General features: G+C 34.0%; 1 protein-coding gene across 1 annotated transcript in view; it reads right to left on the bottom strand.

Annotated features, from left to right (window-relative positions):
- Positions 1–6289: 6289 nt before the first annotated feature.
- Positions 6290–14046, bottom strand: part of LOC118182818 (synaptogenesis protein syg-2-like) — a 437413-nt gene continuing 429656 nt past the window's right edge. The window contains exon 8 of the mRNA XM_035352207.2: positions 6290–6563. Coding sequence (XP_035208098.1) covers positions 6499–6563 — 65 coding nt within the window. The 3' untranslated portion in view covers positions 6290–6498. The remainder of the gene's footprint in view (positions 6564–14046) is intronic.

Below are 14046 nucleotides of genomic sequence, written 5' to 3'. Positions count from 1 at the left end.
TTCACAGAAAAGTCACAACGAAATGTTTACTTTTTAGAACAGTGTCAAAGTTTAAGATCCGTTAGTCCTTTTTGCCCCAGCAGTAGTTGTTAGAAAATTCACTTTCTGGGTACCTGGTTCATCGGATTGCTGCGAAATGAGAATTTTCCCTCCCTCCTAGGCTATTTTTCCACGATTATACAAATGTACGACTGAACTACCACTATTAAATATCATATACATTCCAAGATGGACTGGAGTTTCAGATTCTTCTTTCAGAATTCACATATTTTGCGACGCTTCTGAACGAGTATATGAAGCAATGTTGTGTACGTACGTCTTATCGAAACAAAATTTACGAAGGATTGTATTATTGTATATTATACAGTTTCTTCTCTAAAAAATAACTCTTTTCTCGACTAGAGCTAGATATTTTCTCGATTGGTATTTTCCCGACTAGAGCTGTTCGCAACAGCGATCGGATGTTATTTGTTCCATTACTTCTGTGGAGAAATACCATATCGGCTCATTCAGTTTAAAGGTTTTATGCTACAAATAGCACTGAAAGGAAGTTTATTGTGCCACGTGTGGTTTGGCGGGGAGGTTGGTGGGAGCGTTTAACAGGATTAACTAAACGACGTTTTAGAAATTCGCTTGGTCGTGACGTTGCTGAATGAAGAATCATTTTCTAATGCTTTAGTAGGGCCACCTTGAACAGTAGACCGCTAGTGCATGAGCGAGTAAATGGCAATTTCGAAGACGCCTTCACTCCAGGTCATTTTCTAACTGGTCAGAAACTGACGACATTGCCAACGATACCTGAATCCGAAAATGCGAAACTTGCTTGAAATTATAGGATGCAGCAAGATTTGTTGGATATATATTTTGGAAGAGATGGTCTGAAGAATCGTCTGAAACTACGCAGTTATCATTAAGTACGCAATATCAACAATTTAATTTTCATTAGAAAAAGAGATTTGGTACTTCTGCAGTAGGAGGTAAGGCCTAGGCATATAATGGCCCTTCTTGAAAGAATAATCGAAGGCCGCGAATGAAAATGCAAATTATGCGTACTGCGTGTTGATCGCAAAGACGTGACTCGACCGGTGTAGCTGGTGATATGTTTTAAAGTTTACTAGATGAGGAGGATGTCCCTGCCTCTCGATAGACAGTTCTGATTTTCCTACACGCTTAGTTTGATATAATTTTTGCAGCTTGCAACACAAAATTGTAAGAATGAAATGTTTATGTTTAGAACAGTTGCATGTATAAAAACGAAACTAAAATGCATATATAAACGCTATAGATGCTACGATCCTACACATTTGCAACAGCAGATTTGTGACAGACCAGAGATATCGGAATAAGGTCTAAGAATTTTATGCAAGACTTTTCAGAAGTGAATATGTATCTAACTTTTTATTTATGAACGATAATGCTCATTCATATCAAATAAACCTCGTTAACGAATTCTTTGAAACAGACAGCTTTAAATGAATACCGTGACCAGAAAATCTGATCTTAACTCCGGTACAGAAATTACAGGACTAATTCAAAAATCAGTTGTAAAGAGACATGCTCCTTCTGGAGTTATAAATGCCCTGAAAACCGGATTGCTTAAGGAGTTGAACCTAATTCTCCAAACTGTAGTTAACAATGTTATTCGCATCATAAAAACATTTTGTGATATGAGTGTACAAATCATGGAAGATCCCATTCCTTACCGAATTTATCAGCCTAAATGTTTTCCTGAGTTATTCTTTTTACTACCTTGTACGAAGTAAAAAGGAAGTATTGTAATAGCGAAACATTTCAGGCATCATATTTCAACGAAAATATCCATTTTCACCGCTATCGAATGCAATTTAACGGTGTTTTTGCTTGACATGTAAGGACAGAGTAAAGGACTCTTTCCCCCCAAAAAAAATGTAAAACTGATTTAAAATTAATTTTGAAGAGAATTTTTCGTGGCGTCTGAGTGTAAGTACGTCTCTCGCATAACTCGAAAACGAGTAGCCTCAGAACGTTGAAATTTTTCATATAGTGCCGTTATAACTCGTATTTTGGTTGCAATCTGCCGCGCCGAACGTATATAAATATATATATATATATATCTACTCTCTTATTCGGCTCAATGATATCAGTTTCTTTATTCTTATATGTTTGTAAATTGTGCATTTTTGGCTTTAAAAATGATTAAATTATGTTGTCCTTATCTTCCGATTAAGGTTTTTATACCTTTAGTAAATCTGCATGCAATATTTGTAGAAGTATCAACAATTTTAAAGTTGTTTAAGTGCCGCTAAGCCTAATTATTTTTGCCATGGCGTCCATGTTTGTTGACATTTAAAACTTAGCAGAATAGCGGAATTGTTGCCAATCTAGAGAAACTAAGCTTCGCAAGAACAAAGGTAACGCCCTCTTTTATTATTGCGAATTAAATCATGCCTAATCCATTCTTTCTGGAATTTATTCGAGGAAATAAACGTTTAAGATTTACTTCGCAAGTTTTAATACAGATATTTTGATTTTTATATATTTTTGCCTTGTAGTGAAGTGAGAGCTGAATAAATTGAATGAAAAATACTGAATCGCTGAATCGTCTGTGAAAAACTGCTTTTTGGTTTTCTTTGCTTAATTCCTTTTATACATCGTTTTAGATTTATTTTCGTATTAGAATAGAACATGTGGCAACGATTAGAAAATTCTTCAAATGATATAAATTTTGTGCATGCTGGGTTATAATATGAACGAAACGTAACGCAGTTGAGTGAACCTAACACCAGAGTGTCGCTATGGTAAACATATACAGTGAATTTTAAAGAGTGCATTTATTTTATTGTGGTTTATGTTTTTGTGAACTCTTTTTGTAACAGTTTAGTACCATTTTTATTGTTTCATGCTGCAGCGTTTTAACATATGCAGCGCTCTGAAATCTTTTCCTTTGTATTTATGAGTTATAATTTTATGTATGATTCCACACAAATTCATAAAATTATAATTCACAATTTCTCAGAAATCTCTTGATTTCATGCGTGTAAAGATAATTTTGGACATGAGTGTATAACTCTAAATATAAAATCAGTTAGGAAGCAAACGCAGATGACCTTAAACAATAGCTGTGATCCTGTAAGAGAAAGTGTAAGGTCAAATATAAAATATCTAAAGCATAAATAAAGCCTAACGTGTACATGCATGCCCCTTAGTCGAGCTAACTTCATTTTCATTTTGGCTTATGCATTTTAACGTGTTTTAGCTTATCTATCATTCCTACACTTGCCTGTTTAACAAACATTAGGATGTCTTGATGACTGCCATATATTTGCTCTTGTCAAAGTCCGAACATTGAGTATAACGTGTAAATTATACTTTTTATAAAATGGTATTCGAATTTTAAAATTTTGAAAACTCTGCTTTTGCGTCAGTTTCAATTTATAATATTATACAAAACTCTATTTATTATTTGACCGATACGATCTAACAAAAATGCAATAAATATTTCGATGCAATTAAGATTTCTGGACAAGTAATCACGAAAATTTTATCAAATGTGTAAAAAACGAAAGTATCACAAAACTTCCTTTTCTCACAAACAATTATCCAGTTAATCATCCTAACTGGTCTCACTACTAAAAATGCATATATATTCTAAATAAATTAATTATCTTTAAGGATACAAAGCAATTGCCCAAGCGTAATTTTCGCAAGAAAAATATCATTGTAATTCTCTTTCATCCATTAATTACTGTCTGAACAATGATAATTGGGATATTACGTACTCCTCGTGCTCTCTTTTCAGAATTCCTAAAATTATACTCTTAGTAAAAAAATTCACTTCCGAGTTTCACAACTGGATTTCTAAAAATAAATTTTATGAAACCAGAATGTCTTCAGCATCATTTCGAAGGACATGACATTCTTCCCTTTCTATTGATAATGATAAATTTTCTCGAAAACACCGCACAAGGCAATGAAAGTTAAAAATACAAACTCTAGTTGCTCAAACTACTGTTTTTTTGCACTCAGGGATAACGTATCGTGTTCTGTAGCGTCATTTTGTGAGTTGTGATATGTCACAGAGTTTGCGGTTTTCGGCTGTCAAACGCACTCAAACTATAATTTAATTAGACTTTGTAATTTTGCGTATTTAATATGTAGTTGCTCTAGAATGTGCTAGAAAATACTTTTGTAATCCTCCGCTTTGAATTGTCACAAAGAATAAAAATACAATTGAAATAAAGGATTTCTAATTTATAATTTTAAGTGGTATATGTGAATAAATTTATCTATTTAGCTTAAAAATGTTATTAATACAAACTCTATTATAAATTTACCGAAAAAATGGACTGCATTCAAAACCAAATTAGTAAAGTTATTTTTTGTTCTATTCAGGATATTGCTGAAAAAGGTAAAACGATAAAACATCTGCTGGCTATGAAACTGCCATACATCTATACACACTTTAAGTACTAGTAACTTCAGTTAGATTAAGTTAATTATCTAAGGCAAAGTACACAACAGAGACTGGCTTGTATTCATTTTACTCATAGGAAAAGCCACGGAAAGACCCATGGAGGACCCACCATTTCATCAGGTTTTAAAACTAAAATTATTAAAGTTCAGCTGTCTTAATCGTTTGAAGACTAATGCGCGCTAGTAATTTCGGTCTCTGTTTGATATCAGGAGAAAACATATTGTATTTAAAGTTTCCTGCCAATATATTTATCCCATTAGAAATTGTTGTTCTTGAGATAAATTTGAAAAATTCAAATGCATAATTCTATTTAGTGCACTCAGTGCTTCACCTTGTAGTCATTAATCTAAATATATTAATTTAATTGGTATAATTTTTAAAAAGCTGTTTTTAACAAGACAGTATTTTTCTCCAAGAGAAAACATATGCATCTTCTCCGTCGTAAGACAATACGCTTCAAACAGTTTTGCCTATAAAAATATCTGCGCCGAATTAGTATTTTCAGCAAGAAAGCATGCATTTGTCATCAGTTATTCAGACAGTGATAAAATTGTTCTAAATATAAATAATATAATTCCAAGTCTAATTGTTTTAATAACAAAAGAAACAAATACAAGGAAAAACTTAAAAAAAATGATTTTTATTGACAATATTTATTTTCAAAACAAGAACGGTGTTATACAACGAGAACAATATTATAAGGTATTTTTTCGCCCTCCTTTCAGCATGCCTTAGTGGTATAATGGTAGCACACTCGGCCCGTATTCGAGCGGTTCAAGTTGGAGGACTGCGAAGGCATTACACATTTTTCCCATTTACTGCTTCAAAAATAAACTAATGACTCTACAGTGGCGCGGACTAAAATATGGTGGACGATACTTCGTCACCAGTAGGATTTGGTGACTGAGGCCCTAAACCCCAGTCGCCCTTAAAAAGGAAGAGTATATAAGGTATTTTATCCCTTCTTCCAGCATGCCTTCGTAGCATAATGGTAACAAATTTGGAGCGTACTCGAGAGGTACAGGTTCGAGTCTCTGCGAGGGCACTGTACGTTTCTGACATTTCCAGCTTCAAAAATAACATGTCTCTACAACATATTTAATTTGTTAGTTGCAAAAGGTCATGGTGATGCATGCATCTTTCCATTGAAAATCTTTTGAGGCATGCTGTCCTTTAATGTAAATGCAGGTTCTTTGAATATGGAAAGCATTTGAGAATTATCTGCCTAAGGAATGGATATGAAGGACATTTTAAGGAAAACTGACTCGCAATTCTGTTACACAAGGGAAAACCACAAAAATTATTCATCTAGTTAGTTTAGACTTAGTTTTCGCCTAAGTCCGAACCCAGATCAAAGTAGTAGTATTCAGCGATCTCAACCATTCATCACTGGGTGGGATCTCTGTAACAGAAAGAGCTTAAATCTATATTTTTACAGCAAACGCGTGTAAAAAATTAATAAGAGACAAGCTATAAACTTTGTCTCTAAACATCTGTTTGCCATTCAGATCTAGAGCATTGACTGCCATATTCTACTTAATGGCCCCCTTTGGATGCAATAAATTCATTGAAACTTTTATCATAATCGATTAAGTTTATCAATGAAAGTAAATCAAAATTTATGTTCAAGTTTTTATTTAATTAGCTTACAACAAGGCTATTAAATATCATTAACAATGGAATTAAAACTTTTATTTAATTTAAAATACAAAAGCAATTAAAAAAGCGATTTCTTTAATACATAAAATAGTTACTCTTCTTTTAAACGTATTTTGGCTGTAACGAACATTGGCCAAAATTATCCTGCTGCTTCCTAGTTCTCCTCTGTTAGAGCCATAATGGCATTTCCGCCGCAGCTATTGTCACCAAACCATCTAAGAAAGGCCAGTGGCTGTTCCAGCAAGTTCACTGCTTTTAGCTCTTGATATACAATTTAACCTAGCTTAAATTAACCTGGCTCATAACGAAGCTCCAGATATAACGAATGAAACTTTTGATCCCGTTCAATTTCCTGTACACTTATTTTATACTGCAATAGCGAACCTTTAAAAATACATACCGAACTGTATGGATATCTTCGATTGAAACTTCCACATTCTTTTCAAGACTTCTGAAAGTTTAAAAGAAAAATTAATTAACTCTTAAAATCATCCACTTTTAAGATGTTTTCATACATAAAAGAAAACACTTTTACGTTATTTCCTTTTTACCTTCACGCCAATGTAAGAGATAGGCACCTCTGTGTTCTAAACAAAGGCTCTGTATAAGACAGAGTAAATGTCCAGTTCTAGGAGAAAGGGGATACAATAAGCATATCTTAGACACCATGCATTGTCATTGGCCTTTGAACCAAAAAACATGCCATAGTTCTCTGATTAAATTCAGATTCTTTGACTAAGCTACCAGAAGAACTATGTTCAAGACAGGTATTATAATATAATGATAACTTTGAAATGTTTGCTGCTCCGGGAGAGATGAAATAGCGAGTTTCAAGGAAGTATCGAATATTATTAATAATGTTACTGTATTTTTACTTTGCAACCATAGATAAAAATTTTCCCGAAATCTGCGTCACATCAGCAGAAAATTACATATTATTTTTTTAAATCTAAAGGTAAGTAAAAGTTAAGATAAATTCGTGAATATATTTTTTTATAATTTTTAGTCATTTTATATTATTAAGGATAAATTGATTATTCGTATTTGCAAATGAGGAAATTCTTAACATATAGCGAAAATGCAAAAGAAGTACCCACAAAGTAAATAACTAATTAAATTGTAATACTTTTTATATTAAATTTATTATTTACTTCTTTTGGTAGATATGACAAGATAATAATTTTTTTCTTGATTCATCATTCATTCTTTACATTGCTTTTGCGAGATAAACCATTTTTCTTATTGGATCGGATATAGGGAAACCACCGGTTACAGTGAACCAAACGTCCCGCCTTTGAAGCTCGTTATAGCGGAATTCGACTGTATTTATTTTCCAAATTTAACATACTAGACACAATTGACTGATTTTTTGAAGTCAAGTATACTAGTGAAACCTACCTGATGTATTCATGTAATGTAAACATGCGTATTGTTGGCTGTCTGGTGACGCTACTGACTGTGTTATGTTATTTAATATTTCATTAGCACTTGGATTAGCATTGCGATCCCTTTTGCCTCGCCAAACAGACAGCTTAAATATTTTTGCGATCATCGCAGGTATTTACCAATAAATCACCTAAAAAAGAAAATGAAATCCTTGCTAAATAACGTAAAAGACCCTGTGAAAATCGAAAAGTTAGAGTAAAAAATACACTCTCTGAAAATATTCTATGAAGACTTAGGAACTCTTAGCAAACATAGAATGGGATAATACGTCTGTACTAAAAAATAGCTATGCTTCATATATAAGGCTTTCGAATCTCGGCTCCAAGCTAGGATACTAAGTAATTACTAGCTAGGTTTTTCGAATGAAGATTTTTCTAAAAACTGAAGAAATCTGAGAGCCATTTAAAAGTCACGGACTTTGCTTCGTTTTCCTAACGTTGTTTTCATCAAAATCCATTTTTAAACATGGCAACGTTAGTTCTAACAGTTATTGAAATTTCTAAAATTGCACTGCAATTTGCAGGTCTGTCTCAGTTTTGTGAATGTTCATAGTGGAAAATAAAATAACTTTTTATACTGCTTCTAGTAACCATCATAAGACCGTAATTAAAAGTTCTGCGTGCGTACGGGTTTGTAATGTAATGTATTTAATGCACACAGTGCCAATCATAGCTTGATAAAATTTATTTTCCCGAAAGAAAATAAATACAGTTCTTCAATTTTCTCCAAAAGCACTTGCACAACACTTCTCAGTACGATGTTCTGTGCAATCATAAGTTATCCCTTTAAACAACTGAGAAGGTTAAACATAAAGCTATGCAAAGCCCATCTAAAGAGCGAAAACTCGACGGAGATTTCTCAGTACTCCAAAGTCAACTTTGGGCTAGAAAATGAGAACTGATGCTCTTCCCGGCCTTATATAATTTTTCCACTGAATCCAAGAAATTTCTGGTCTTTTTCACTTCTCAAAATTACTGAAATGTATATATGGTTACAGTTACATTAATGAGACAGATACAGTAACAGTTGCATAAGCATTTAGGCCATACACAGGGACAGGACCAAAATGTCTCCAAATTTGGCGACTTTGGAGATTTCTTGCAATATTTGGAGACAAAAATTAATCATCAAAATCATTACCAGCTTAGCGATATCTCGCCAATTTAGCGAGATAGCCATTTACCTCAATGTTAAATAGATTTGCCCCTGTAATCTAATTTTTCCGATGGAGCTTTTCCTTCTCGAGGTATTTCATGTTACATTATACAAGAGATACAGCAATTTTACATATAATTTAACTAAAATTAATACATATGTATAAACAGTATTAATCGACAAGTCATCGACCTTCGCAACACTATTAATCGACATGTCATCGACATTCGTAACAGTAGTAATCGACATGTATTCTTCTTTTGAAGATATCAATCGATGTATTAGGCAGGCATCCTCATAATATTCGTTCTTGCACTCATATATTACTTGTGTTGTAGGATTACGATAAAGCAACTCTCAGTTGAAGCAACTGAGGGCATCATTACGATAAAGCAACCGAGGGCTATCAACTTCAGTAAAATAAGTCTTTAATGTATGACTTTTCTGAGGAAACTATGTATAATCATGTGAAAACAACCATATAGTCAACAGAGTTACGTGAGAATTTATACATTTCATAAAGTTATTCCAAATCGGAAAGTTGTCCTGATTCGAAGCGGTTATACGCAAACAGGATGAATATCCACACGAAAGAATAAAATGCTGGCACAAAAGGGCAAGTACACCATTAAACTATAAATAAAACTAAAAAAAAAAAGAAAAGACTGTAAAAATTAAACGAAACTTATGAGGTGAAATTTTAGTCAAAGGGGTTCGAACACGGAAGAATAAAATGACGAGGTAATCACTAATTAAACCATTAGGATGGATATTTTGAACCGTTTTTTGGATACTGGGTCTATATCCGTTTCAATGATTGTTTCAGTACTAACGTTTCTTCAATATCCTCAATATTAAAAACCAAATAAGCCATTTTTTGTGCATTCCATTCCATGTGCATAGTGTAAATTAAGGTAGTTAATTTATTGCAACAAATGCGATTTCCTTTATTAGAGAAGAAATGTTTCATTCACTGCTAAATATTCATGCAAATGATTAGAATACTACGGACTAAATCCTGCACTCACTTGTTTAATCACTAGATGAGAACAAACTGAGCTTTTTATTGTAAATATTACTATATTTCAATATCTTCTACCAAAATTATATTCTAATCTGGCCTCAGTTTACAAACATAGCAGCTTGAGGAGCGATATTCATTTATTTTGAGCCCTTTTCTCTTGAGGCCATTTAATTAACACCTGGGCTAAGCGGTATGAATCAAAATAATGTTTAATAACATGCAATATATCGGAGATGTCGTAAAATGCATCCCATAAAATTATAAGAAAAATGATTGAAAAAACATTAAGTAACATTAGCGACTAATTGACTACTAAACAATAGAATTAAATGTTACAAAAATTACCCAAGGACGCGAGTTAAACCATTATCGACAAACCTATAAACTAAGCAGCCAATTTTACCCATAAATGTTGCCATTTACTTTTTTTCTTTGTTGTACACACAGCTTAAATTCATATATTTTCTCCCCTGCCCAATATGCGAAAGATCATAACCAAACTGGGAAACAATTTATATAAACAAAAGCAAATGGAAATCGATAGCTTTCTTTCTCCTGCAAGATGGGCTCTTTAAATGCTTTCGAAGTACTTTTTCCTACGGAATCTATAATTCGATTATGGCGTTACCTTATGCTCGGTAACTGTGGAATTTGCTAAATCCCCATGCATCTACTTTCTCATTTTATATATTAATAAACAAAGAGTTATGAATAAATTCAGAGCTTTTGAAATGCAGAACGTCTTTCAAGTGGATTGAAATTTCTTTTTGCCTTTATTATTTAGTGAAAAAATTGAACTAGCTTGTGTTGAAACAAATACTAAACTATAATACCATAGCATGTTAATCGAATGTTTTGTTCAAAATGATAAAAATTTTAAAAGATGGATATTAATGCTTTTCACCGCTTAAAAAACACCGCCTTTAAATTTATGTTTTTGAATGATATTGCTGCCTTCAACAAAAATTCTCTTAAAAGTTTTATATGCTTGCAAAATCCAATTCGCTTGAAAATATGATTGCTTTCTCTCAATTTCAGTATATAAAATAAAGGTTATCATTTATAAGCTTCCATTTGCAATAATATTTATCCATAGTTGCATTAAACGCAGATTGCACATAAGGTTTAAAGACAAATGTGTCGTAAAAAGGAAATCATGTCGTAAACGGAAAGTAAAAAATATTCGGTCTCAGTATATCTCAATAGTACAAAAAGTTAAATTACTGTTACGAATTTTATATATGTGTAAATAATTTTTGGGAAATTATATGTGAAGTTTTGGTATCTTTTGTAAAATGTAAGATAAAATGCTTGAAAAATCGAAGCTCTACCAGAAAGATAAATTAGCATTGAGGTAATTGGGCTATCTCGCTAAATTAGCGACATATTGCCAAGCTCGACGTGGTTTTGGCAACTAATTTTTGTCGCCAAATTTGTCAAGAAATCTTGAAAATTTTTCAAACTTGAAGACCATTTGGTGGGATTTTGGCCCAGTCTCTGTATAACTGTAACTGGATAATTGTAATTGAACCCTGTATGTAACTGTCCCTTATATGTATAATCCGACCCTTATATGTAACTTTAACCATATAAGCATTCCAGTAATTTCGAGAATTGAAAGGTACTATAGATTTCCCAGCGGACGGGTGAAAATTGTATAAGACCGGAGAGAGCATCTGCTCTCAGTTGTTGGTAGTTGTTGGTAGTTGTTGGCAAAGCTGAGTTCAGAGTATTGAGATACGCGAGAGCTTCGCCCTTTAGATGCGCTCTACGTTATGTTGTGTTTAACGTTCTTAGTATTTTGAAGTGCAACTGTTGACTGTGCTCTTGATACTGAGAAGAACCTTACAAGTATCTGTAATGGAAATTTCCAGAACTGTAAAGTATTTCTTTCGGTGAAATAAAATGAAATGGTTTCTATATGATATTTTCATAATGATCCCCAGTTCTCAGTTTTGAGCTCAGAGCTTTTATTATGATTTATTATGAGAGATGACCTCGAAATATTGAGAGATCGTGCTAGCTTCCCTCTTTGGTTGCGTTTGCAGTTTCATGTGTTTAACGTTATTAATAGCTGAAAGTGTTAACTACTGATGAAGCTCTGTTACAGTGAGAAGAAATGTACAAGTACATTTGTCGCAAGTTCCAGAGCTGTGAAGTTTTTATTTTGGGAAACTAAATTTAACCAATCTATCATCGATTCGTCACGCATTCAATCCAATAAGAACCGGCAGGAACGCAACAATGCATGTAACAAGAGCAATTTACAAGTAACTAATGCAGCTGATGACAGCCTTAGCTGCATTCCAGAAGAAGATGGGGACCGTAAATTGTGTTAAAGAGGAGAGGAAAGAGGGCCAAGAAAGATTAAAACCTTTAACAAGCAAATGAAAAGAATAATTACTAATATAAAAGAAAACAAATTCAAGGCTCTGGAAGGCACATAGATACGGTTGAAGATAAAATTGGCGAAACTTAAGAAAACGTTTCAGATGTCGAACAGCAAATCGAAGAAATAGTTTCTGCTGTTTAACAAGAAGGCCAGAATTTCTGATGCTGTCACCAAGGAAGCTGCAGTTTAAAGAAATCCATTGCAACAGAACGCGGAAATACTTTGTAGAGATATAACGTATTTTTAAAAGCAGGAAAGATGAAAAATGAACAAAGCTCTCGCCAGGAATCGAAACACGGACCTCTGGAATACGCGCCCAGCTTGCTAACCACTACACTACGAAGGCAAACTAAGAAGGCGGAAGAAACACCTTATATACTTCCCCTTTTAAAGAGCGTCTTAGGTTTTTCAGGGGACCCAATTGCCAAATCCTGGGTGTGGAGGATCATCCTCCACCACTCTTTTATTTCGGTCGTCACTGTAGAGACATTAGGTATTTTTTTGGAAGCTGACAAGAGAGGCTGAAAAATTAGCGACGCCTTCGCCGAGAACCGACTGCGCACCTCTGGAATACGCGCCCAGCGTGCTAACCACTACACTACGAAAGCATACCAAAAAGGCGGGAGAAATACCTTATAACTTCAGGAGGACCATCCACACTCAGATATGACTTTCTAAGATAATATAATTTTTTCTAATACTCTAAAAATAACGAACTGCATTCTGCGTCTGAGGACATAACTCTGTTCTGAATTAAAGGCAAATGAGTTAAATTAGTCTTCCAAATTATAGCTTAAGACAGCAGGATCAAAAGTTTTACTGCCGGGGTCCATAGATGAAAACGTAAATTTCCGGAAAGCCGTAATGGAATATCCTCACAACTGTAACGGCCCGAAAGCAGTAATAGTAGCATAGGTTTTCCTAGACTTATCGTAAACCGTAATCCTGATGAGTGTTACAAATGTCAGTGATGAATCGAAAGTCATTGGAAAAAAGCGAAGTGGCTGCAGCATGTGCTCCAGTGGCCTGCGTTAAACGAAGTGATATTCCTCCAGAGTCTGTATCTTAGGAGAATTTAATACCAGAGGCTGTTATAGAACGCACAAATACACGATAAGCAGATGAGTGCTGTAGAACGTGTCATTCGAGAATTTTAAGATATTTTCTCCCTCTCATCTTCTGATGTAGGTCGAACCATTTTGGAACAGCGTAGAATTAATACAGAGAATCACCCACCATATAAGGAACACTCAAGAGGTCTACCCATTGTTAAACAGGAAGATGTAGGGGAAAATCTAAAGGATATAGAGGAAAGCTATGTAATAGAGGCTTTAGCATGTCTTTAGGCATCTCGAATAGCCCTGGAAAGAAAGAAAGATGGTTCAACTATATTTTCCGTTGAGTAGCGCACGTTGAACGCCATTACCAAAAACAGCTACCCTATTCCTAGAATTGACGATGTTCTGGACAATCATCATGAAAGGATGTGCATTTCGCCACTTGATTTGAAGAGTGAATCATGTCAGGTAGGGATCCACCCTTATGACCGAGAAAAGACTGCATTTATTAGCGCAAAAAGGCTTTGCCAGTTTATGGTAATGCCGTTTACCGTTTATGGTAATGCCTTAGTGACAAACGCGATTTTGAAAATAAGTACTAAATTAACGGGCCTAATTATATGTTACTGAAGTAACATCAACCCGTTTCAACGGACCATAAAATAGTACCTACAGCTGTCTAATGGTTTGGGATACAAAACTCAAAGAAACCTTTGCTTACAAATTTTGTTTTCGGTTTAAAGTCCATATACCAAATCACGTTTAGCGAAAAGTGCTCACTAAAATACCAAGAAGATCGATATAAAATTGAAATATAAAGTGTTACATTTTTTAAACCAAAATCGACCTAAACACCTAA

Source organism: Stegodyphus dumicola, chromosome X2, assembly GCF_044657685.1.
Source record: "Stegodyphus dumicola isolate Sdum_Otavi_A_Nest chromosome X2, ASM4465768v1".
Taxonomy (NCBI): domain Eukaryota; kingdom Metazoa; phylum Arthropoda; class Arachnida; order Araneae; family Eresidae; genus Stegodyphus; species Stegodyphus dumicola.
This window is presented reverse-complemented; position numbering and strand designations above follow the sequence as displayed.